At 47.9% G+C, this 27,062-nt stretch overlaps 1 protein-coding gene across 1 annotated transcript; it reads right to left on the bottom strand.

The window, feature by feature from the left end:
* Positions 1-1,517: 1,517 nt before the first annotated feature.
* LOC310751717 (lysosomal acid glucosylceramidase-like) lies at positions 1,518-23,773 on the bottom strand. The gene is made up of 11 exons (XM_083591267.1): positions 23,622-23,773; positions 15,800-15,904; positions 14,259-14,450; positions 12,924-13,073; positions 10,754-10,887; positions 9,233-9,405; positions 6,947-7,184; positions 5,648-5,872; positions 4,665-4,828; positions 3,586-3,702; positions 1,518-2,517 (listed from the first exon to the last, which is right to left on the bottom strand). The coding sequence occupies exons 2-11, from the start codon at positions 15,855-15,857 to the stop codon at positions 2,379-2,381; spliced, it is 1,590 nt and encodes a 529-aa protein (XP_083447393.1). The 5' UTR covers positions 15,858-15,904; positions 23,622-23,773; the 3' UTR covers positions 1,518-2,378.
* Positions 23,774-27,062: the final 3,289 nt, after the last annotated feature.

Raw genomic sequence — 27,062 nt, 5'->3', positions numbered from 1 at the left:
GGGAAACTTCCCCTTAGCTGAGCCAAACCCCTGGTCCATGCAGCTCAGTACTGGCAACTCTGATTGGCAGCGTCTCCCCACCATTTCAGGCAGGAGATATTCCTATCCCTTCTTGGAGAAACCAGAGATTGAACTAGGAATATGCAAAGCTGGTGCTGTATTCCTGAGCTGCATCCTTTCCCATCAACTTGGGTATTTTGAGTTTTCCAGAGAACTGAAAAGGAGGTTGGGAATAGTCTCCCATTCGAATATTTAATTATTCCCCACCCTTCTCACCCCTAAGGTTCCAGGGTGTGCTACAGCGATCGAATACGACATTAAAAGTTTTACCTGTGTTTTGGAAGAGATGAGGTAGGCAGGTGAGATAGACAGGAGCTAGTCTTTGGGTTTGGAAAGAGTCTTCATTGCATAGTGCTAAAAATGTATGCGGTATTTCCCCATGCCTTGGTCGCCTGGGTGCCGCTAGGGCAGGTGGAGTCTCTTGAAGCTCCATCACCACAGCTGCCTCCGCTACCTCCCAAGTTACAGGACAGAATTAGCACCCTCCCCACAACCCCCCACCCCCTCCCCCAAAAATTATTCACAGGAAATGTGCCAGATATTTGGCAATTGCTGCAGAAGGCACTATTGTGCTTCAAACAGCTCTTCCCTTGCTCAGGCCAACCAAACGAAAGGGGGGGAAATTGACAAAAACAGTCATATGTCCACAGACCCAGCCAATATTATTTGTGCAAAGTTTTAAGATGAAAATCTCGTCAAATGATTTCACGAAATGCAACCACGAAAGAAAAAAGGAAGATGTACTCCATTAGGCAACAAAGTGCGGAAATGGATTCTAGGTTTTACTCGCTTTGCAGGGGGGTTGGTTGGAGAATGAACATACAAGAGCTCTTTCGACAGGACTGACGTTTCAGCTCCAAGAACATTTCTGTAGGTGGTTTTTTAAAATATATATTCTAGCCCTTTGGTTGGAAACTACTTGGGACGGAATTTGATTCAAATGGTTGCCCCTTCTTCCTTTTCCCTCTTGAGTATTGCCCCTTGGAGACTAATTTCACCCGAAATACATTTCCTCCCCCCTTAAGGTCCTTATTTGAGCAGAGCCATACAAGATGGATGGAGTGAGATCTGCTAAACCTGATAACAATCCCAGGCTAAAGGGAAGTGTAGAAATGATGTAGGATTCCTGGATCCCAGCAGCCCCAACGACCACGACCGGCGATGGGAGCTGGGAGCCCAGCAGCACCCAAAAGGCCACAGCTTCTGTACCCTTTGTTTAAGACATAAAAGGCCCGTGGCACCTCGAGGCCCAAACCCCACCCGATGTCAGAAGCCTCCTGCTCTTTGCATCTCAGGCTTCGGGAAACCCTGGAGTTGTCGTTCCACTGCTTGGGAAACACTGACAGGGAAAGAGCTCACAATATATGGGAAGCAGCGCCAACACAGTCCTCCTCCTGCCCCTCTGCACTCCCATCCTAGCCCGAGAGCCCATGAAAGAAAGCCAGGAAGCAGGTGGGTTTCTAGAAAAAGAAAAAAAAACTGGTTTATTGTATGAAAACATCTGAGATAGGAGGAAGCGATCAGCCCCGTGAGGTGGGCATGGTAAAGCCCTCTATGGAATGAATGGCAACTCAAATAGCAAGGAGAGGCGTTTTTATAAAACTTGGTGTTTTATAGCCAGTGCAGGGTTTTGAGACGTTGCTGAACTACAACTCCCATCATCCCTTGGGCATGCTTGCTGGGGCTGCTGGGAGCTGGGAGACAGGAACATGGTTCAAATCCACTTTCCACCAGCCGCACTCATGGATGGAAGCTGTCGTTCGGCAACGTCGTTCGGGTCAAAGATCTTATGGCATTTTTATGCAGCCGATGCTGGTCCTCCTCAGAGTAGACCCACTGGAAGTAATGGGCATGGCTAGCTTGGGTCCAGTAATGTTAACACATGGGTAGGCAAACTAAGGCCCGGGGGCCGGATCCGGCCCAATCGCCTTCTAAATCCGGCCCGGGGACAGTCCGGGAATCAGCGTGTTTTTACATGAGTAGAATGTGTCCTTTTATTTAAAATGCATCTCTGGGTTATTTGTGGGGGACAGAAAATAATTCATTTCCTCCCAAAAAAATATATAGTCCGGTCCTCCATAAGGTCTGATGGACAGTGGACCAGCCCCCTGCTGAAAAAGTTTGCTGACCCCTGCTCTCTGGGTGAAACTGAGAGCGTTAAACCTATCCAACACCAGTTGCAGAGAAAACACCCCGTTCAGTTCCTGGTTCATACAGGCCTTCCTGCAGAGCTGGCAGACCCATCCCCAGGACTCCTGCAGCATCCTGATCTCCCCTTCTCCCTGCTAACGTCAACCCATCTCACGGGCGCAGAACATTTATTGCTGAGTGGAGGATTCTGATGCCGCCTCCTTGGGCCGCTCCCAGATGTAGGTCTGGATGGAGTCGGCAGTCGACACGGCCTCAATGTGGCCCACGCCAGGGTCGGAGATGACAAACGGGACGTCCTTGTGGGACCTGAGGAAGAGGGCGAGACAGGAAACGATTTAGAAAGACAGGCAGGCAGTGTGCCGAGGGGAAAATCTGGGCCAGGAACAGGGCCGGATTTAGGTTGGATGAGGCCCTCAGCTACTGAAGGTAATGGGGCCCTTTATATGTCCAGCTGTCCTTTGTCAACAACAAATTGGTTTTTGTGTTGAATACATGCTATATGGTAATTTATGGACCTAATAGGTATCCGGGTGGCGCTGTGGGTTAAACCACAGAGCCTAGGACTTGCCGATCAGAAGGACGGCGGTTCAAATCCCCAAGACGGGATGAGCTCCCGTTGCTCGGTCCCTGCTCCTGCCAGCCTAGCAGTTCGAAAGCACGCCAGTGCAAGTAGATAAATAGGTACCACTCCGGCAGGAAGGTAAACGGCACCAGAAGCGGCTTAGTCATGCTGGCCACATGACCCAGAAGCTGTACGCCGGCCCCCTCGGCCAGTAAAGCGAGATGAGCGCCGCAACCCCAGAGTCGGCCACGACTGGACCTAAAAATCGGGGTCCCTTTACCCTTTACTTATTAATAGGTATCTAAAGCCATTTGCGCCTAACAAAATGTGTATTTTAGCAAAGCAGTTGTTGAACTGAAATACAATCAAGAAGTATATTAATAGTGGAATACAATTAAGAAGAAGTATATTAATAGCGAAATAATTATTAAGCTCTAACTGTATGTAGGTTTTATTTTATTTGTTTTTTATCTTATGTTTTGGAAATGTAGTTCCAGTTTTTTCCCCTTTACATTTTTGGACACCCCCCCCCCCCAATAGAGTGGGGCCCTAAGCTATAGCTTGTTTAGCTTATACGTAAATCTGGCACTGGCCAGGAATAGTTCTGGAGGGCGCCCTGGGACAAATCCAGGAAAATCTGCTTCTTCCTCGGCCCACGAGAAAAGGACAACCGAAACGAGTTCAAAGGCCGGGCAGCGGAGTCAAGGCAGAGAAGAGGAAGACGTTGGAGAAAAGGTTCCTGCAACTTTTCGTCTTATTTTCTTCTGACAGCCGTTCAGCGGCACCACGGAGGCCACCTGTCTCCCACTCACCTGTTCAAGACAACAACGGCTGCTGAGCCATCTGGACGCAGGAAGGCCGAATATTCCAGGTCGGTCCACTTGCTCCTCTGAATCTCAATCCTCTGGGTTCCCTCCGGGAGGAACTTGCTGCAGTAGCATATCAAAGAAGCAGGAGGAAAGGGGAATATGGTTAGATCTAAGTAGCCCAAGACCAGCCCTGCTGCTGCAGAGTGAGGGTGTAGTACTCCCACCTCAACACAACCAAGGGGGTTATCGTGAGAGGGTTTGGGGAGGGGGGCTGGGCCTGAGAGTGTTTATCTGTTTGCTTGTTTATTAAATTTGTATCCCGTACCTTCCTCTCAGAGGAGCCCAGGGCAGCAAATATAAAATATTTAAAAACATTACGGTTTAAAATAATAATGATTGGGGGGGGGGGGAACACCTTCCGAAAACATACTTACAACATCTAAAACGTTTATTTATATTTATTTATTGAATTTATATACCGCCCTATACCCGGAGGTCTCAGGTTGGTTCACATAAAAGATCACAGTATATAAAATCAAAGTAAAAACAATTACTTAGTAACACCTCCCCCCTCAAAAGAGCCACATTTTAAAAGGGTACAGGATGTCGATCAGGTCAACCTAAGGTCTGGTTAAAAAGGAACGTTTTTGCCTGGCGCCTAAAGGTGTATAATGAAGGCGTCAGGTGAACTTCCCCAGGGAGAGCGTTCCACAGACGGGGAGCCACTGCAGAGAAGGCTACGTTCTCGAGTTGCCACCCTCTGGAGCAACCACATTCCCTCCTGGTTTTTAATTTCACCCTTGCCTTGGCCCACATCTATCAGCCATCTGATTCCTGGGTGAACAGGAACATTTTTTAAAAATCTGCCTGCAACCCGACAGCATGAGGGACAAGCACACGTCACCAGGGAGGGTGTTCCACAAACGAGGAGCCACCACCGAGAAGGCCCTGTCACCCATCAAAGCCCAGCAGGCCGCAGCCTGAGCCGGCGCCACCCACAGGGCCTCCCCATTTTAGGACTCAATATGGTTGGCACGGGGGTCACCTGCTTTGGGGACTTGTGGAGGGTCCCGCCGTCTCACCTGAAGTGTGCCATGTGATAAAACATGGGCTGTTTGTAAAAGACATCGTTGGCCGCGTCTACAATGACAGGACTGTCAACATAATTTTTGCTCCAGTTGGGGCCTCCTTCCATGTCCAGGACAAGGTTCCAGTCCGTCCAGCCTGTGACGTAGTTATTGAGATTCTGCAGGAAGGCGGAGAAGAACACTTGATTCGTTTATTAATCTTATTTACTTCACATTTTTTATGTACCTCTAGGTTGATCAGATTGTATGCACCGGCTGCCGAGAAGTACTTTTCAAACTAAGGAAGGAAACCAATACATCATAGTCATACACGCCTCTTAATAGGCTTAATTTACGCATTAATTCAATTTTTTGCCTTTCATTTCCTCCCAAAGCCACCTGAGGGCAGCAAACAAGAAATGATAAACCCATATTTTAGTGTTCTAAATGTCAGTTTGCATTTCTAAGTAATGAAAGTATTGATCTGATGTCTACTGAATTCCTAGTCTCCTGAATTCAAGAGGGTTCTGGGAGCTTCTCTGTGTGAAAGAAACAAGCAGAAGGTTCCGGATGTTTGGGTTATTCCTTCCGAGAAGCTGAGTACAGATGGCTTAAACTAGTTCTCTTATCTCTTTCTGTCAAGCTCATGCTGACTATAAAAACAGACCAGAAGGAGCCTGGATTTGACTTTCTCTTTCTGCTGTGAGTTCCCGCTGTGCTCCAAAGGCTTGCGGATAGCCGCCTGAAGCCTGGAGAGCAAGAGGGGTCAGTGCACACCAATCCCTCTTGCTCTCCAGGCTTCGCTTCGCTGGAGAGGCGCTGAGCAGAGAGGGGGAGAAAAAATTTTTCCCTGTTCTCCCCCTCCTATGGTCCGGTGCGTCCTATAGAGCGAAAAGTACGGTATATATTTTGTTCAAACAAACAAACAAATGTCAGACTCTGAAATTCTACTAAACTTTTCTTTAAAAAGAAAAAGTCATTGCGGCTCGTGCTCCTACCGCAAGGATGCTGTGGCTGTATTTGCTGCCGCGGTCCCACTCCCCCAGCACCACACGGGGCTCCCAAAAATACGATCCTGTAGAGGCCTCGGTGGAGATGAGATAATACTTGGGGAAAAGGTGGTGAGTGATAGAGAGAGTCAAGTCGATGGGGGCCAGGAAATCCAAATACCAGTGGATGCCGATTCCATTGATGTAACTGGCCGCCACGGGGTCCTTGAGAACCTAGAAGAATGCAAGGGATAATAAAAACAGAATTGTCAAGCTCACAGAGCTCTTAACAGCTTCATATTCTATTATTGGCCTTTCCATCCCCCACCGGCATGTTTCTAGACCTCATGGAGGAGAGTGAAGATGAGAGCTACAAATCCCCAAAGCAAACTCAAGGCTAGCTGGTTTCAGTGGGCCTAGGTGGCGCTGTGGGTTAAACCACAGAGCCTAGGGCTTGCTGATCAGAAGGTTGGCGGTTCGAATCCCCGCAACGGGGTGAGCTCACGTTGCTCGGTCCCTGCGCCTGCCAACCTAGCAGTTTGAAAGCACGTCAAAGTGCAAGTAGATAAATAGGTACCGCTCTGGCAGGAAAGTAAATGGCGTTTCTGTGCACTGCTCTGGTTCGTCAGAAGCAGATTAGTCATGCTGGCCACATGACCCGGAAAAACTGTCTGCTGTACGCCGGCTCCCTCAGCCAATAAAGCGAGATGAGCGCCGCAACCCCAGAGTCGGTCACGACTGGACCTAATGGTCAGGGGTCCCTTTACCCTTACCTATCTTAAGGATATGCACATTTGAGACTGTGAGGTAGCGGTGATGGGTGGGAGAGGAAGTCTAATTCCTTGTCCTGGATTATGAAGGGAATTTAGCAATTGCTCCCCACAGATGTGGGTAACCTGTGTACCCCGCTCCCCTTGAGGCAATCAGTTCAGACCTCAGGCCAGAGCAATCGGTCTTTCCCCCGGCTGCTCTGATTGGGAGAAAATAAATAATAATAATAATAATAATAATAATAATAATAATAATAATAATATATTTATACCCCACCCATCTGGCTGGGTTTCCAAACTGGATAGATATTTAGCCTGATCCTTCCTGGTTTATTTGTATCATTTAACAACAACAACAAAAATTTATTGCTCTGGACTCCCAGAATGCTTTGGGCAAAGCCATGACAGTCCAAACAGCCTCCTGGGGCTTTAAATGCATGGTGCCGACGTGGCCTCAGCTCCAGTGCCTTTAGCAAAATAAATAGGAAAACAGAGCCCCTGGGGTTGGGGTTCCACCAGTCCAGGACGGCCCACTCACCACTTCAGCCCAGTAAGGGAGCATCATCCTTTGGTCATCCAGAATGATCAGCTCAATGCCCTTGTAAGAGCTGTTGGCCAAGGCAGGACCCAGATCTTGGGCGATGAAGTCCCGTTGGTGCTCAGGGGAGAAGCCCAGGCACTGGAAGGGGTAAAAGATGATGTCGCCAGCCGTTGGCTCGTTCCCGGCCGTCACAGCCCAGAAAGTCAAGTTATACTTGGCGTATTCGTCTAAGAACCTGCAGAGGGGAATGGCAGAGAAAGTTAGCAGGAGCTGCGAGCCAAGATGAGAATATTTTCCCCTCAGATTACTTCCTGAGATTTTTTCTTTTAAGAAACTAAACTTTTTTGTCTGTCCAGAATCTTCCCGTTTTCAGCTTCATGGAATGTCCACAGGTTTTATGAAAGGGATGCAATAATTTTGTCTATCCGCTCTCTGTCGGCTGAACATAACTTTTATAGACATCCACCATTTCATCTCATCCCGCCTTTTCTCTAAGAGAAAAGTCCCAAATGCTGCAACTTTTCCTTCTAGTGAAGTCGCTCCCTCCCCTTGATGATTTTTGAACCTTTCTCAGCTCTACGATATCCTTTTTCTCCCCTGAGGAAGAAGGCGGCCCCTTGGTGCTGAATTGTCTCCTCGCGTCTCCGCCATTTTTCTCTGTTGTAAACAAAAAAATCTGCCCTTTTCCCTTCTGGGGTATCCAAGAGCCCATATAGAGTCCTTACATAGGTTCCCTATTGGTAGGAGAAAATAACAGAGGCCAACCAGAGAATATTGAGAAGCAAAGCAGCTAGTAAGCCTGATCTTTATTGATCTGTTGCAACAGGGTGCTCCCCTCACCCGCAGGAGAGAGGAGGGACCCAGAACAAGGCCATATATAGACTTTTGAAATTGCCACCCTGTAGATCAAGACCACCCCCAGAAACATCATACGTACATCACAGAAATGGTGGTCTAAAACAGAAATTTGGATCAAAAAAAATTTTTTTCTTTCCAGTAGCACCTTAAAGACCAACTAAGTTAGTTCTTGGTATGAGCTTTCGTGTGCATGCACACTTCGTCAGATACCGATGGACTTCCATTTCATGCGGCTCAATGTGGTGCCTTCCATAGTTCCAGTTACAGATAGGTAGCCGTGTTGGTCTGCCATAGTCAAAACAAAAAAATTTTTTTTCTTTCCAGTAGCACCTTAAAGACCAACTAAGTTAGTTCTTGGTATGAGCTTTCGTGTGCATGCACACTTCGTCAGATACCTTCGTCAGAAATTTGGATGTTGTTTTTCCTGTTTGCCAGGTTATCTGATTGCCTTTCCTGATAGTCTGTCACCTATTAAAATGCTGATTACTCAATTCCTGAGACAATGGGAAGGCTCCCTGACCCCCCAGTCAGGGGGGTGTAGAGCCAGTGTGGTGTAGTGGTTAAGAGCGGTAGTCACGTAATCTAGGGAACCGGGTTCGCTTCCCCGCTCCTCCACGTGCAGCTGCTGGGTGACCTTGGGCCAGTCACACTTCTTTGAAGTCTCTCAGCCCCACTCACCTCACAGAGTGTTTGTTGTGGGGGAGGAAGGGAAAGGAGATTGTTAGCCGCTTTGAGACTCCTGAAGGGGAGTGAAAGGCGGGATATCAAATCCAAACTCCTCCTCCTCCCTCCCTCCTTGCAGGGAAAACATTTGGTCAGTTTGGAAATCAAAATGGTTTCAGGTCGGTCTTCCTGTGCTGATCTATGTGCGTGCCTGGTTGGTACACTTATATCTAAGACCTCAAAAGGGACGTGGGTGGCGCTGTGGGTTAAACCACAGAGCCTAGGACTTGCTGATCAGAAGGTTGGCGGTTCAAATCCCCGCGACAGGGTGAGCTCCCGTTGCTCAGTCCCTGCTCCTGCCAACCTAGCAGTTCAAAAGCACGTCAAAGTGCAAGTAGATAAATAGGTACCACTCCGGCAGGAAGGTAAACGGTGTTTCCGTGCGCTGCTCTGGTTCGCCAGAAGCGGCTTAATCATGCTGGCCACATGACCCGGAAGCTTTACGCTGGCTCCCTCGGCCAGTAAAGCGAGATGAGCGCCGCAACCCCAGAGTCGGTCACAACTGGACCTAATGGTCAGGGGTCCCTTTACCTTTACCTTTTAAGACCTCAAAATTCCTATCACCATCTCCCAGTAGCCTTTGCTGCACTAGCTGTGTGCTTTGTTTGTGTGCCTAACAACTTTATTGCTCTGAGGCTGTCGCAAACTGGTCAGCCGTCAAATAAAATGGAACCAAACGACGTCAGTGGTCGGTATCGTTACCTGATGAAATAGTTGGCCCAGGCCTTGTGGTATCTGTCTCCCGGCTTCCCCTTGAGGGTCCCTCGGCCTGTCATGGCCCCGTTGGTCTTCATCCACACTGGGGAGGTCCAAGGGCTGGCATAGAGGGCAAGTGGTTTCTTGGCCACAGCTTGAGCTTGCTGAAGGATTGGGATCTGGGGAGGGGATGTGGAACATGGTTTGTAATCAATAAAGATTTGGCCTGATTTTACCCAACACCTGTGTCGTGTCTCAGTGATTTCACTGCTCTCACATGGTTGCCAGAGAGAATATTCTGTTAGAATTCCTGCTCCGTGATTGCAGTCATGGGATTGTTGTCTTTCACATGACGGTGTATGTTTTGACTCCACAGAGTGGGAAGTGACAGAGACAGGATGTTTGTGTTACTGTGTTCTGTGAAGTGGGACTATTGTCCTTTGTTCTTTTTCTCTTTGCTGTCTGGTGCTAGAGAGAGAGGGAGCCATGTTGCAGTGCTCCGTGTGTGTTTATATGTAAATAAAGTAGATTAGCCAAAATGCTGAGTTGCTGAGGTCTGTCACACGAACTGCGCAGACTCTGTGGATCCCTAAGTGTGCCAGTGTCTGTTGGCATCGGTCGCTGTGATGTTCGGGCAGAAGAAAGCTTTTGAAGCTCACGAACGAACGACCAGGAGGGAGAGAACATGCCAGTCGGGCATGTTTCTCTGCCAGGGTCCTACTCAAGTGTAGGACAAGCTCCTGACACATTTCCCAGGTTCCTCTGGTGGCCCCCAGCTCTTGTTGGGCTGTCACCATCCCTAACCATTGGCCATGCTGGCTGATGGGAATGGTGAGAGCTGGAGGCCAAGAACTGCAGCTCCGATCGTCCCTAACTATTGGCCAGTACTGGATGTGGATGATGGGCATTGGAGTCCAATAATATTCTGAAGGATACCAGGCCCACTCATCTCCAGATCAGTGGAAGAGAGGACACAGAAGACCTGTGGTTCAGTCCTTAGGATCTGCCATAAAGGCAACAGAGCTGGCCAAGCAGCGGACTGTGTCTCTCCAGCTATTGTTGGACTACAACTCCCATCATCCACAGCCAGTATTGGCCAATAGTCAGGGATGATGCAGAGCTGCAGTTCAACAATTTTCCTGGAAGACTCAGCTGCTTAGTATAGAGGATGCTGCTATCGTCAGAGCATTGGTCCCTTGGTCTGTCCAGCTATAAAATAATAACTAAATAAAATAGCTTGGTATTGTCTGCACTGACTGGCAGCAGCTCTCCAAGATTTTAGACAGGGGACTGGGGATTGAACCTGAGACCAGATGCTCTACCAGTGAGCTATGGACATTTCTCTTTTATCTTCTAAAATGGCATTCGGGGTTCAAAGTCTTGGGCTAAGGTTTCTTAGTCAGTCAAGGACTAGCTGGTCCCCCTAGGCACAAAGGAAACGGGTTCACATTAAAAAGCAAACCGAATCCACTTTCTCCCCTGGGAATGGGCCTAAATCTTTATCCTGGGATCGGCGAATCCCTTCACCTTCATTTTGGTGTCTTCCTCCGTCAGGCTGAAGTTTTTCAGCTCAAAGTCGTCCTCCGAATCGTCGTACGTATAGAGCCTCACGGAGAAATCACAGCTCGCCATGGGGACGCGGACCAAGGTGTATTCGATCCCTTGGAGAAAGTGGAGCCAATGGCAGACAGAGCAGGGTTACTCCCAGGAATAGGGCTCACTGAGGAAATTTTTTTGGGGGGGGGGGTCCTTCCACATTTCAAAGTGAATTCACCTGATCCGCAAATTAATGTGTAAATTGGACAAAGTCTGATTTGGAACCCACACGCCTAACAAATTCTGTTGGATCTTTGGAGGCGATGAGTGTGGCTATTATTACAGTACTTGTTCAATTTCTTTCCTGCCCTGCACTGTGGGGTCCTGGGGAAGGTCACAATGATGTAAAACCAGTGCTTTTTTTCCTTAAAAAAATGTTTAGGGGTACTCACATTTTGACTCAAGAAAATCACCATTTTATGGTTCAAATCGGGGGAAATAAATGCAGTAAATGGACAAAAGCACAAAGCTTCACAAAATGTTTGGGGGTATGTGTGCCCCTGTGTCCCCTCAGAAAAAAGCACTGTGTAAAACTATAATATTTTAAATCAGTTTAAAACAACCAAGAGAATAGATTGGGTCCTAATATAGATAGGAGAGGGAGAGAGAGAACAGATTACTAGATAGACAGATTGAGACAGAGTGAAACTCAGAGTTTGAGCATTAGTTGAGAATAGTTAGTGAGTTAGAAAGAATTAGAGAGCGAGTTAAACAGCATTAGACAGCAATTGCACCACAAGCTGGGGGGGAAATGAGGCAAATTTTCCCTTATGGCACAGGACAATGCAACATCCTTGCTAAGGACATTGTATGGGGCTGCCCTCTGGGGTCACGTGTGATTTTTATGTACAGTGGTACCTCGGGTTACATACGCTTCAGGTTACAGAGTCCGCTAACCCAGAAATAGGACCTCGGGTTAAGAACTTTGCTTCAGGATGAGAACAGAAATCGGGCTCCAACAGCGCAGCGGCAGCAGGAGGCCCCATTAGCTAAAGTGGTGCTTCAGGTTAAGAACAGTTTCAGGTTAAGTACGGACCTCCGGAACGAATTAAGTACTTAACCCGAGGTACCACTGTATAAGGAAAGGAAAGGAAAGGAAAGGAAAGGAAGAAAACCCTAGTGCAATTGCACCTTCCAGACACAAGATGGCAGTATCAAGAAGCTTGCAGGGAGCCCCATGGTTTGCAGCAGTTTAAATATATTTACTGTGGGAGGATGAAAGGCAGGGGAAGAAGCCGGTGGAAAAAGTCCAGTGAGGACTGAGCATAACTGCTTAGGTGTTATGTACTGAGTTGAATAGGATCCAAAGGGCAGCAGTCTGATTGGTCCTAGAACAATAGGATCCAGAATGCAGCAGTCTGATTGGTCCACAGGAGCCACCCAATCTAGCTCCTGGTGGAAGTGAATCCACAACCTACAGGTGAATCCCAGAATTAGCCAATCATGTGGGGCCCATTGTGTAAATAATGTATATAAAGCAGACATTCTGGAGGAACTTCCATTCCTCTTCACCACTATGAGCTGAATAAAAAGAATGAAATCCACTCTCGACTCCGAGTATATTTCATTAGGGTAGTAAAGGATGAATCTGTCCATTGCAGTTTCTCATTTCCCCATTCTCAGGCTCCATCTGCTACTGTACATTTGAACCAGCATCCTGCCACTTTGAACACCACTTCCCCCAGAGGATTCTGGGAATTGTAGTTTTTGCTGAGAGTTCACAGGAGGAGGCCCCTGTTTTCATCGCAGAACTACCGTTCCCAGAGTTCCCTGTGAAGAAGGTTTGGACCAGGCATCAGCAAACTCGGCCCTCCAGATGTTTTGGTCCTTTTAGCTAGGGATGATGGGAGTTGTAGTCCCAAAACGTCTGGAGGGCCGAGTTTGCCTATGCCTGGGTTTGGATTGTTACACCAACTCTGCGACTTGTCAGTTTCCTTCAGGATCGCCAACATTTTTGCTCTTCTGCCTTCCACAGCAGGATGGCATGCAGATATTAGATGGGGCAGAGCTTTCTCCCCCCCCCCACTGGAATAGCAGAGGAGCAGAACCAGCGCAGTAAGTTGGCAACCCGGCTGCTGCTACCCACCTCTTGGCAACTTACCTTGTTCTGAGAAATAGGATTTGAGGAGATTTGTCTGAGCCTTTGGAGAAAGCGCCAGGATATTGATCGCCGCCGAATCTGTCAAGGCCCCACCAAAGCCCTTAATTTTTTGATATTTCTGGGATGTCTTGATCTTCAGAGTGAGGGTTTCTATAGTGAAGGAAGAAGGAAAGTGGCTTAGATTGCACAGCACTGCTTGCTTATTCCTAGCGGATGCAGCTACTTTAGGGTAGAGATGGGCTAAATCTGTCCATTGCAGTTTTCCCTCGCTTTCTTATTTTTCCAGCCTTAAATTCTAAATTTCCGCATCAGTTATTTATTTATTTACTTTGATTAAATTTTCGAAATTTAACAAAAATAAAAAACAAACAATAGCAAACGCAACAACAACCACAAAGAAAAATATCTGAAGGGAGGGCGTTCCACAGGGTGGGCGCCACTACCGAGAAGGCCCTCTGCCTGGTTCCCTGTAACCTCACTTCTCACAGCGAGGGAACCGCCAGAAGGCCCTCGGCGATGGATCTCAGTGTTTGGGTTGAACGATGGGGGTGGAGATGCTCCTTCAGGTATACTGGACCGAAGCCGTTTACGGCTTTAAAGGTCAGCACCAACACTTTGAATTGTGCCTGGAAACGTACTGGGAGCCAATGCAGATCTCTCAGGACTGGTGTTATGTGGTCCCGGCAGCTGCTCCCAGTCCCCAGTCTAGCTGCCGCATTGTGGATTAGTTGTAGTTTCCAAGTCACCTTCAAAGGTAGCCCCACGTAGAGCGCATTGCAGTAGTCCAAGCGGGAGATAACTAGAGCATGCACCACTCTGGCGAGACAGTCCGCAGGCAGGTAGGGTCTCATCCTGCGTACCAGATGGAGCTGGTAGACAGCTGCCCTGGATACAGAATTGACCTGCGCCTCCATGGACAGCTGTGATTCCAAAATGACTCCCAGGCTGGTCCTTCAGGGACACAGTTACCCCATTCAGGACCAGGGAATCCCCCACACCAGCCCGCCCCCTGGCCCCCAAGAACCGTACTTCTGTCTTGACAGAATGACTCTGGAGAAGACGACCCCACCCCCTCACCCCATGGCAGGCAGCTCCACTGTAATACAAGTAATGCCCTTAGGAAGTTATACTTCCTTCAGTGCATCAGCCCTTCGGGTATCTGAAGTCTCCCCTTAACCTTCCCTTCTCCAGCCACCATATCTCAGTCCTGCCTACCTCACAGGGTCGTTGTGAGGTTAAAATGGAGTGTGCAAGCTTAATTTTATTGGAGGAAGGTTAGGATATATATAGAGGAAGACTCCTTGGAGGTAGATCTAAAAAAGTAGACAAACCCACCTTTTCCTGGAGAGTCTTCATGCAGGACTCCTTCACTGCGCTCCACACGCGACCCGGCTTTGTTGCTTTCATATTTGACGTAGGAACCCAGAGGAAGGAGGGAGACAGGCTCCAAGGTGTCACAGTAGTTAGCCCCACATTCACACACCAACGAGCCATGCCCAAAATTCCTGGCAGAACATGGACGGCCACCTGGGGAAAGGAAGGGAAAATCTGGCTTTTTTGTTGTTGTTCCATTTCTGGGAAGTGGAGAGGTAAGACAGGAAGGGATCAAGGAGGCCTTCTCTCAGCAGGAAAGCTTTGCCGAATCAGTAGCCACACAAATCTGTATGCTCTAGAACAATTACAATTTATTTCTGTGCATATAATAAAAATGTAAGCATGTCATCACACTGCAGTTGGCTTGACCACAGACAGGTGGCGCTATGAACTACAGCATGACAAGAGGCAGTGGGTGGGTGGTCTGAGCAAGTGTCAGAGGGACAACCATGATAGGAATGGCTTTTCCCTGATAGGAGGAAACATCCGGGCCACCTCATTGGTCTGTGATGTTGCAGTCGGGAGAGTGGGTGGTGCAGTGGTGAAGCTGATGGCAAACACAGAGAGCTGGGATAGTTAGAAAGCTAAAGAATGGCCAGTGGTGGCTGGGCCTTGGATTATATTTCCACGATGGGAAGTTTTGCTTCTGCACATGACTCTGGCAAACCGCTCTAAGCTGAAGCATTCCTTCCTCACCCACCCTAGAATGTTTAGTTCACACTGAGTTCATGAAACATCGTACCCTGACCTGTTCTTAATGCATGGTTGACCACATCTATGGAATGCGATAGTTATGTTCTTTTAAGTTTTGCTATATCAATCACTAGTAATAGTTTAATAAGGAGGTTTTCATACCTGTCCAATTCTGTGTTCCCTTTCCCAACCTTTAATCTATTGATGATTAATGCCTATATGCAACCCTTGCATTGTATTTGTGTTAACCAATCAGCAACAAGCACATATGTGGCAATGCTGTAATATCCAATAAAAGGGACTCCCCGAGACATGCTCGAGAGATGCCTCCCATATGACACTTGTCATTCGTCTGTCGTTTATTTCAACCCAACATTTCCAGAACAAAAAGTGCTTCTAAAAGGGTGTTCATTGTGGGATAATCAGTGCTCCTCATACCTGCAATTCTTTGCAGTGCCCACATCAGCCCACATCCCTCCTCCCCGATTATTCCCATTTTTTCCTTTCTGGGAAGCGAGGGGTGGGAGGGAGTTGATCTTTTTTGTTAATAAAACAGTCCAGTAGCCAATACCCATCTTGCTTCTGCAATATTCAGCCTCCATCGGAAAGCCCCCCTTTGCCATCCAGCACCACAATGACTGAGCAACACCTTTCGTCACCACAGGTAGACTGCCTCTGGATGCAGATGCTCTACTTAGACCTCAAACAGGGCAGGGGGAAGTCATTGACACATCTTCTGGAGGCAAGTCTCTTGGTTGGTAAGGCCAGGCTTGTTTGTAATCATAAGCCTTCGGTCAAATGTCGCTCACCTGTCACAGCAACCGTCAGCTGGAGAAGCAGGAAGCAAACAACAGCCCCTTTCCACATGGTTTCACAGCCAGATGCAGTAAATGCTGCTGCTGGGAAAGATGGTCCTGAAACAAAAATAAAGGGGGGGGGGCGTGTTCAGTCATGATTTCAAGGCTCATCATTTATAACCTCATGGCTAGCCAGCTCTCCCTCCAGCTGTGTTTTCAGCTGTGTTTTGTCCAACAAGACTTCCATGGGCATGTGCAAAGTGCAGTGCAAAAAGAGTCAGATAGCTTCATCCATTTCAGTGTCTGCCCATCTTGTTTTTCCAGTCTTAAATGCTGTTTTCCTCATCAGTTTGTGATTATTACTTAAAGGGGGGGGGGAGATCTCATGAGAATTAATCAGCATTTTAGCAGGCATTTTTCATGATTCTATGCAAAAAAATTATTTCCTAATCTACTGCTTCCAATCCAGGTCATAGTGCATTTGGGTACATGGTTTTTGCAATTATATGCATTTCGATGCACATTTTATCCTGATGTATGCATTTTGATGAACGTGACTGGGCTGGAAAAGCTCATTGCAAAATGCAGAGGTGGAGGGAATTTTGAAAGATCTTTAAGTTTCATCTACTGGTTTCAGAAAGAGCGAATGAGGGAGGTTTGCCTTTAAATGCAAACTGACTCAAATTCCTTCTGCATGACTGGCAGATCGAGATATGGGAGATGGGGCACAGCCAATCGAGGGGCTGGACCAGATGACTTTAGTCAGCTGCACGCTTCCCTTGTGAGGATGGACAGAAGGATCCGTCCATTTCTTTTTCTCATTTTATCCATCTCAATTTTGGTTCTCCTCGTTCCTGCAGCAACTTGCCAATTTTCTTTTCTTAAAATCCTCATGGAAATTAAACAGCAGTTTAGTCCACTACACACACACATTTTAGTGACTTCTAAGAAACACATTTGATATTTCTGCAAACAATTTCTCCTACTATAACGCATCTCTTTCTGTCATTTGAAACAACATACTCATTTTTAGGCACTGGTCTCTGCATTTTTGTGAACATTGGTCAGAGAGCTGCATTGCAAAACTGAGCCAAATGTGGATTTGGAAGCACGGGTGTGGCTTGCTTCTCGTGTTGTTTCAGAAAGTGGTAAAGGTAAAGGGACCCCTGACCGTTAAGTCCAGTCACGGACGACTCTGGGGTTGTGGCGCTCATCTCGCTTTACTGGCCGAGGGAGCCGGCGTTTGTCCGCAGACAGTTTTTCCGGGTCATGTGGCCAGCATGACTAATCTGCTTCTGACGAACCAGAGCAGTGCACAGAAATGCCGTTTACCTTCCCTCTGGAGCGGTACCTATTTATCTACTTGCACTTTGATGTGCCTTGGAACTGCTAGGTTGGCAGGAGCAGGGACCGAACAACGGGAGCTCATCCTGTTGCGGGGATTCGAACCGCTGACCTTCTGACCGCTGGAGCACGATTTCTGTTCTCATCCTGAAGCAAAGTTCTTAACCTGAAGCACTATTTCTGGGCCAGCGGAGTCTGTAACCTGAAGCGTATGTAACCCAAGGTACCACTGTACAATGTTTAGGGAGAAAAATGAAACACCCTTACTGCTGAATGAGTTTGCATGTATGTAGTGGAAGGAACGTAGAATTCCACTGCTTCCACTATAAAGGTAAAGGGACCCCTGACCATTAGGTCCAGTTGTGACCCATTCTGGTGTTGCCGCGCTCATTTCGCTTTACTGGCCGAAACACCGTTTACCTTCCTGACGGAGTGGTACCTATTTATCTACTTGCACTTTGACGTGCTTTCGAACTGCTAGGTCGGCAGGAGCAGGGTCTAGCAACGGAGCTCACCCCATCTCTGATAACGCTATACACTGTTACAAAAACGTTAGACTTCTTTCGATGTTTTTTTTTTTTGCACCAGTAATATTCCCCCCAGAGGGAGGTGCACCGTTCCTGGAGGTACTGCAATACCAGGTCGATGCATGGAGTGGACGGAGCAAGCCCCTATTCCATCTCCCAGCTCCAAAAATCCATTTAATATATAGTCCTCAAATAGAGGACATATCAGATATTAAACTGATAAGAACAGATACTACACTTGATCTTAGCCAAAAGGCCGAGAAGCGATACCAAACTGAACAAAAATTAAGCGGGTCTCCTTTCCAGATGCCTTTTGAGCTGTCGGGGAGCACCTGGTTCTGCAAAGAGCTCACCGCCCCCACGGAATCAGCACCGTTTCCAGTTCCACAAAACATGCTCTGGCAACGTTTCTGCTTCTGTTGCCCAACGCACCAGCCTTTTGATGGGCAGTTTAATCTCAAAAATAGTGGATTCTGTTGATTTTATCCATTTCTCACCCGTCTGTCAGGTTAGCTCGATGGCCATTGGTGTGATATTTGCATAAACCCACCCCTTTTTGGCCATCGCGTGTTGCGTTAACTCACTGCTTGCCAGCAGAGGTCCCAAACGTTTCAAATTGACAGCTCCTTGTTCCTTTTAAGCTGAATACTCGTGCTCCCTTCATGCACATTAGGAAGGAAAAATGCTTTTTAAAAAAAAAGAGAGAGAAGAAGAATCAGTATAGCATGAAGGTATTCAGCATTTGTTTTCCAGAGGCACTTTGGCTGTCCCCTGTTGGAAACAGGAATCTGGGTTAGAAGCATTTCTCTGCTTGGATCAGGCAAACCACCTTGACTGATGTGCAGCAGTGTGTGGCTGCACACAGGGTCCATCTAAAACATATTAAAACACACGATTTCCCCCCAGAGAATCCTGGGAGCTGTAGTTTGTTAAGGGTGCTAGGAAATGGAGCTCTGTGAGGTATAAACTACACTTCCCATGAGTTTTTGCAGGGAAGGGAAAATGATGTGATTCAAATATATGGTGCCCCTGCTTTTTTTGCCTTTTTTTTTTTTTTTTGTAAGGAAGGAATGCAAATCAGATGTGGCAAGCGCCTGAGCCTCCTCTCCAGTTCTTATCTGACAGACATCAGAGCACATAAAAGGAAGTGATGAGGAAGAGCTTCTCTGGCTTAGTTTCTGTCTGCCAGGCGTCCATTAAAAGGCAGAGGAGCAGGTCCAGTTGAAACAAGATGGCAACAGCTCCGACTGGAGGGCAAGTTGCTGCAGCATTAGACAAAAACAAACAGGTCTGTGTCTGTTGGGATGGGCCAAGGAGGCCCTAAGGTGTGGATGGCGTAGGAGGATGAGAGGGAGAGGGTGGCTGGGAGAATATTTTCCCCAGGCAGTCTGCAGGTGCAAACAGGGCTGGCCCAAGACAATTTGCCACCTGAGGTGGACCCCCAAAATGACAGCCCCCTTCCCCACCAGCGAAGAAGGGGTTAGGGAAGATCTGCCTCAGGAGCAAGCAGGGAGGAAAGATCAACGTCAGGATCTGCTGCCCTGGTGGTACCTGCCGCCAAAGGCAGTCGCTGCCTCTTGCCTCGTGAGTGGGCCGGCCCTGCAGACCCTCCAAGTGTCCCTATTTGCCAGAGACAGTCCTGGATTTACAGAAGCCGTCCCGGTTTCTGATTTGATCCCAGAATGTCCCGCTTCTCCTTAGCACATCCCTATTTTCATCAGAGAAAGATTGGAGGCTATGGAGCTATGCAAACCCCGAGCCAAGGAGATAAGTAACCATACAACCTTTAGAAGACATCTGGAGGCAGCCCTGTGTAGGGAAGTTTCTCACTTTTTAATGTTTAATTCTGTTTTTATATATGTTAGAAGCCACCCTTCTACAAATTGTTATTGAAGTTTTCACAACACTATAAAATTATATCTAGAACAAAGGAAGACTTCATCCCGCCGGGTGTGATGTCACATGTGTGTCATACGTGTGACATCATGTGCATTAAACTAGCTCCACCCCCCGCATGCTGAACAGAACTCGGCGCCTCTGGATAGAGGGATGTGTGAGTGTGAAAAAGGTAGCCTATTGCACAAATATAAAAACCTCCCACTTTTGTCTCTGGCCCCTCCCGCCGCTGGCAAGTGGCCCTTGGAAGGTTGTGGAGAAGTGAATGCAGCCCTCCAGCTGCAAAAAAGGAGGTACCGGGTGTATTTCCCTGATCTGCTCTATAGCGGCTCAGCTTTCCAAAGTACAGAGAGTCTCCTTGGAAGTCCTAGTAATTGCTTTGCGGTTTCATTGCAATCAATTGCTGTCAGAGCTGCCCAAGGTCCCAGCTCACAAAGGACCAACGCTGCTTCGTTGTTAAGTACAAAAGTCTTTATTGAAGTTCAGATTCACTTCCAGAGCCGCAGCGCGCAGCTCTACGTCTCAACTGTCAGACCGCTGATGCTCCGTCTGAGTCTCCTCCCCCCTGACACCAATTTAAGATTCTAGCCTTACTCCACCTCTTCCTCAGTTCCTTCCGCCTCTGGTTCCGCCTGGCCGTTGGGGTCTCGCCCTTTCTAGACTCTTCTGGTGCTGAGTCCCCTGAGCCTTCCCCCTCCCTCCGGGGGGCTTTAGGAGCTGGTTCCCCATCCGGGTCTCCTGCTGTTCCCCGCGCCTGTACATTTGAACTTGGCGCGCGCGCCCAGCCGGTAACTTTTCTCCTGACCGTTTCACTGCTGCTGCTGTCACTGCTTCCCCCTCTGGGGGGGCTAGCTGCAACTGACCTCCCCTCCGTTGGAGGCGTGGTCAGCCCTGCCTCACTCTCTCTCCCCGCTGGAGGAGACGCTGGCCCTGACACATGTGACTCTTCCCCCCCACTACGCTCTGGTGGGGAAACTGGTCCCGATCCCCCACTGCTGCTTTGGGGTTCCCCGCTGGCTCCTTGTTTCTGGTGCGTCCCCCCTGGGACCCCCCTTGCCCTGACCATAGGTGCCCCCTTCTGGGAATCTTCTGATTCGGTGGAGAAGCTCATGGAATCTCTCGGGCCATTGTCATACTCCCCTACGCTGCCCTCGGATTCTTCCCCTTCGCTCTCCATTTCCTCTCTCCCCAGTGCTCCTGCTCCTGAGTCCCTGACAATTGTGAAATGGATTAAGAGAACAGGTCCCTGCCCCCACTAAGCTTACAATCTCAGGATCAAAGTCAACACTGCGGTGATTGTGCAGATGCAATCTGCACACGCTTTTCTGGCAGCACCAGGGAAACAGAGCAAGGCAGCTGTTGCTTTTTGAGACACCACCACTGGCCAAGGGTTCGAGAAAAGGCGCAGACAACATCAGAAGATCAGAGGATAGCCTTCCTGCTCTAGAAAGGCACAAAGACTTCGAAGGTTTTAGGTTAGGCTAGGGGAAAATTAGATGGTTGTATTTCGTGGCCTGCTGATTTGGGACAAGGACCCCCATGGTTTGTGGGCGAGATGATTTATGTACAGTGGTACCTCGGGTTACATACGCTTCAGGTTACAGACTCCGCTAACCCAGAAATAGTGCCTCGGGTTAAGAACTTTGCTTCAGGATGAGAACAGAAATCGTGCTCCGGCAGCACAGCGGCAGCAGGAGGCCCCATTAGCTAAAGTGGTGCTTCAGGTTAAGAACAGTTTCAGGTTAAGAACGGACCTCCAGAACGAATTAAGTACTTATTAAATTTATAGCCGACTTCCCCCACCCCAAGGAACTCAAGGTGACACATATAAATCTTTTCCCCCTCCCCATTTTATCCTCACAACAACCCTGTGAGGTAGGTTAGCATACCCTCCAACATTTCTCTCATGAAAATAGGGACATCCTATTCCATAATAATAATAATAATATTTATACCCCGCCCATCGGACTGGGTTGCCCCAGCTATGCTGGGTGGCTTCCAACATATATAAAAACATAATAAAACATTTTTTAAAAACTGCCCTGTACAGGGCTGCCTTCAGATGTCATCTAAAAGTCATATAGTTGTTTATTTCCTTGACATCTGATGGGAGGGTGTTCCACGGGGCAGGTGCCACTACCGAGAAGGCCCTCTGCCTGGTTCCCTGTAACTTCACTTCTCGCAGTGAGGGAACTGCCAGAAGGCCCTCGGCGCTGGACCTCAGTGTCCAGACTGGATGATAGGAGTGGAGACGCTCCTTCAGGTATACTGGACCGAGGCCGTTTAGGGCTTTAAAGGTCAGCACCAACACTTTGAATTTGAAATGTAGGTCTTTCAAGATCAGTGTTATATGGGCAGGTAGGGTCTCCGCCTGCGTACCAGATGGACCTGGTAGCCAGCTGCCCTGGTCACAGAATTGACCTGCGCCTCCATGGACAGCTGTGAGTCCAAAATGACTCCCAGGCTGCACACCTGGTCCTTCAGGGGTACAGTTACCCCATTCTGGGCCAGGGAGTCCTCCACACCAGCCCGTCCCCTGTCCCCCAAAAGCAGTCCTCCTGTCTTGTCAGGATTCAGCCTCAATCCATCCTCCAACCGCCTCCAGGCACTCACACAGGACCTTCACCACCTTCACTAGTTCTGATTTTAAAAAGAGGTAGAGCTGGGTATCATCCACATACTGATGAACATCAAGCTCAAACCCCCTGATGATCTCTCCCAGCGGCTTCATATAGATGTTAAAAAGCATGGGGGAGAGGACGGACCCCTGAGGCACCCCACAAGTGAGAGCCCAGGGGTCTGAACACTCATCCCCCAACACCACTCGCCCCAATGAGAATCCCACAAGCAGGACCTGAGGGGAACAGCAACTCTCCCCTCCTGTATTTTCAAGAAAATTATTTTCAGAAGCATTACTGCCTCTGTCTGTGGAGGTGGATATAGTCAGAGAGCTTAGCAGCCATTAGTGGCCTCTGCTAATCTGCCTCCGTTAATCCACTTTCAAAGCCATTCCAAGTTGGAAGTCATCCCTTTCTCCTGTGACAGGGTGTTCCGTAGGGTAATTGGAAAAAATTAAAAGAAGCAGTAAAAGACATTCAACTTCTGCTGTGTCGCCTCTTAAAACTTCATCCACACTTCCTTACGTCCCATTTCTCTTCCCGCCCCCCACCCCGTTTCCTGAGGGAAGCAGCTCTTTAGTGCTCAGTTTGGATTTTCTCCAGGCTGACAAGCTAAGAGTGGGTTTTCCCTGGGAAAGGAGTGCGGCAAGGGGAAAAGGCTCGAATTCATGCCCTTACTATACACAGTGTAAATAAGAACTTCCTTTTATGTGCCTCCATAGACAGCTGTGAGTCGAAAATGGGAGCCTTACTTGCTTTTTCTCTCAAGCTCAAACCCCCCAGATGAATTGCTCTCCTGTACTATTTCAGTTATGGTGCTGGAGGAGACTCTTGAGAGTCCCATGGACTGCAAGAAGTTCAAACCTATCCATTCTTAAGGAAATCAGCCCTGAATGCTCACTGGAAGGACAGATCCTGAAGCTGAGACTCCAAAACTTTGGCCACCTCATGAGAAGAGAAAACTCCCTGGAAAAGACCCTGATGTTGGGAAAGATGGAGGGCACAAGGAGAAGGGGATGACAGAGGATGAGATGGTTGGACAGTGTTCTCGAAGCTACCAGCATGAGTTTGACCAAACTGCAGGAGGCAGTGGAAGACAGGAGTGCCTGGCATGCTCTGGTCCAGGGGGTCACGAAGAGTCGGACATGACTAAACAAACAACAACTATTTCAGACATGGGGTTTATATACTTATGTATCTGTTTGCCTTGTACATTTATGAATTTTATATATATATATATATATATATATATATATATATATATATATTTGGGACCTTAGAATTCTTTTTAAAAAAACAACCCAGATGCGGTAACTTTCTTCACTGGGGAAGAAATTCAAGAGCAGCTCTCTCTCCCATGTGGGAAAGATGAAATCAAGGCCTGTCACAACCCCATCTCCTTCCATGCCCTGTCCCCCACTCCCTGCGACAACCCCTGCCCCAACTCACCTGTTTGTCTGCCACAGATGCGAGACAGAGGACCCCTGGCTCAGTCTTGATGCTTCCAGAACCCAGTTCCCTTGCGTGGCTCCCCGGGATCCTGAAACACCTGAGAGCAACTGGCTGGTGGATCTGGCAAGCATCAGTGGGAGGGATCCCGCCCGTCTGGCTCAACAGGAAAATCCACTCCTGATGAAATCTGGTTTCCCCCGTTTTGGATCTGCAATTCCTCTGGGAATTGGGGCCTGGGTGTCGCAAGCGCTTTCTCCGACGCGCCCAGATTTGTGGAAGCAGGAGCTCTGCCTCGCCGCAGGGCCACACACACCTGCTCATTCCAAGTCTTAGGCAGAGGGGAAAAAATCCCAAATTTTCAGGGCAGAGGCCTGCTTTTGAATTAAAAGCTGAGGCAGCTGCAAGGCTGCAAACTCGGCAGTGGAACTGCAGGGTCTTCCTGACTCACCAGGGATAGACTGGTCTCCCTCCTTGGATTTCCAGTTTTCTCTAGTGGGGATTTTATAAAGGAAAGTGCCTAGGTGGAATTGTGCCCACTTGCACTGTCGGAAAGAATACACTTTAGGAACTCTGAAAGGTAGCTGTTCTCCTGAGAGGTGACGCAGCAGGAGTTTTTAAAATGATGCACAGCATGGAAAAAGTGGCTACAGAAAAGCGTTTCTCCCTCTCTCATAACACTAGAATTTGGGGATATCCAATGAAGATTCAGAACACATAAAAGGAAGTTCTTATTTACACTGCGTATAGTTAGACTGCGGAACTCCCTCCCACAGGAGGCCATGATGGCTGCCAACTCGGGTGACTTTGAAAGAGAATTAGAGAAACCAGTGAAGGCCTTGAACATCCTATGTGAGAGCCTGGAGGCGGTTGGAGGATGGATGGCGGCTAATGGATTGAGGTTGAATCCTGACAAGACAGAAGTACTGTTTTGGGGGGCCGGGGGGCGGGCTGGTGTGGAGGACTCCCTGGTCCAGAATGGGGTAACTGTGCCCCTGAAGGACCAGGTGCGCAGCCTGGGAGTCATTTTGGACTTACAGCTGTCCATGAAGGCACAGGTCAAATCTGTATCCAGGGCAGATGTCTACCAGCTCCATCTGGTACACAGGCTGAGACCCTACCTGCCCGCAGACTGTCTTGCCAGAGTGGTGCATGCTCTAGTTATCTCTCGCTTGGACTACTGCAATGTGCTGTACGTGGGGCTACCTTTGAAGGTGACCTGGAAACTACAACTAATCCAGAATGCGGCAGCTAGACTGGTGACTGGGAGCGGCCACCGAGACCACATAACACCGGCCTTGAAAGACCTACACTGGATCCCAGTACGTTTCCAAGCACAATTCAAAGTGTTGGTGCTGACCTTTAAAGCCCTAAACGGCCTCGGTCCAGTATACCTGAAGGAGCGTCTCCACCCCCATCGCTCTGCCCGGACACTGAGGTCCAGCGCCGAGGGCCTTCTGGCAGTTCCCTCACTGCAAGAAGCAAAGTTACAGGGAACCAGGCAAAGGGCCTTCTCGGTAGTGGCACCTGCCCTGTAGAACACCCTCCCACCAGATGTCAAAGAGAAAAATAATTACCAAACTTTTAGAAGACATCTGAAGGCAGCCCTGTTTAGGGAAGCTTTTAATGTTTAAAAGGTTATTGTATTTTAGTGTTTTGTTGGAAGCCGCCCAGAGTGGCTGGGGAAACCCAGCCAGATGGGCGGGGTATAAATGATAAATTATTATTATTATGATGATATTATTATTACTTATGGAGGAGAGAGGCCTATTGATGGCTACTGGCCACGGTGGCTGTGCTCTGCCTGCACATTCAGAGGCGGCAGTACTTCCAAATACTGGTTGCTGGAAGCCACTGGAGGGGAGAGAGCTCTTGTGTTCGAATCCTGCTTGTGGGTTTCTCATGGGTATCCGGTCGGCCGCTGTGAGAACAGGAGGCTGGACTCTGTTCGAAAGCGGTTCCGGATCACAACTAGGATTGTCCTCAGGAGAAGAACGGACGTCTTTCTCGGACAATTGGAAGAAATATTACAGTATGGCGAACTCGCGAGCAGGATTTGAGCTGTGGAGCAACAGAAGTAATTTGATTATAATATTGTGGTTATGATTTGATAGATAGAGGGTAGGGTGCAGCAGAAGGAGAGAAACAACAACTCTGTGGAAAAAGAGGCAGGAAGCCGACAAAAATGAGAGAAAAGGCAAAATTGTGATTTGATTCCGTATGTTGAAAATGTTGAAACTTAATAAAATACAATCGGAAGGAAAAGATTGTCCTTGGGATCACTTGACGCTGTTGCTCTCATTTTGAAAAGGTATCTATCCATATTCTGCAAATATATGTACTACACTGAAATGTTTAAACGTTTCTTTGCTTGTCCTTCAATCTTCCTGTCATGCTTGCCATCTTTTCCTGCCTCACCCCTTGAGACTTCCAGAATGTTCTTAACTGTTTAGAGTGTTTTTTTAACTGTTTTAGAATACCCACAGGCTATGTAGGGATGGATGGAGCTCTCCACATCAGTCCTCTCCATTTATTTACTTGCAGTATTCAAATGCCACTTATCAGGTGGAGCTCATAGAGCAGTTTGCAGAAGATTATTACAACAAAAGGCATCGGTTGTTTTTTGTTTGTTGTTTTAAGTTATGAAAGAATGGAAAAGACAACTTGTTTGTTAAGGGGAAAGCTTTTAATGCTTCCTTGCCACTTGTCCTTCAAATATCCCTGTGGTGGCAGTTGATGGCAGGGGGAAAGGAAGGGGGCACATTTCTGCCGCAATTTGTGATTTGAACTTTTTAAAAAAATATATAAATAAATAAAAATCCTCTTGAACATTTGGCAGGAAAGGGATTTCAGGGTTTCATGGCAGTTCGCTTGATGAAAATGTCACCCCAATGTATGACAACTGTGAAAAAGGCAAAGTCTGTTCCTTTGGGGGGGTGGGGAATTGAAAATAAAACTGCCAGTCTGCCATAAAGATATGGCAGCTTTTTAAGGCCTAATGTTTTATTATGTTTTTATATTTGTTGGAAGCTGCCCAGAGTGGCTGGGGCAACACAGTCAGATGAGCAGGGTACAAATAATGTTGTTGTTGTTGTGGTACAACCATACTTGGAATGCTGTGTACAGCTCTCCTCGCCTCCCTTAAAGAACAATATACATTTCTAATTTGTTTTTAAATATATGGAGATATTACTGCAAAGTGCTTTGATCTTTCTCATAGCGGTAATTATAAGCATGTTATCAATCAAGCAACAAAGCAGTCAATAAATTAAACAAATGAAGTAGAGAAATTTGCTGATGAGTCTTCATGAGGATATAGCTGTTATAGCTATCTACCGTATTTTTCGCTCCATAAGACGCACCTGACCATAAGGCGCACCTAGTTTTTAGAGGGGGAATGCAAGAAAAAAAATCCTTCTCTCTCCTCAGGGAAAAGCCCCC

The sequence above is a fragment of the Podarcis filfolensis genome (assembly GCF_964270895.1).
Source record: "Podarcis filfolensis genome assembly, chromosome: 16".
Classification (NCBI taxonomy): Eukaryota; Metazoa; Chordata; class Lepidosauria; order Squamata; family Lacertidae; genus Podarcis; species Podarcis filfolensis.
The sequence above is the reverse complement of the archived record's forward strand: the minus strand, read 5'-3'. Positions and strand labels throughout refer to the sequence as shown.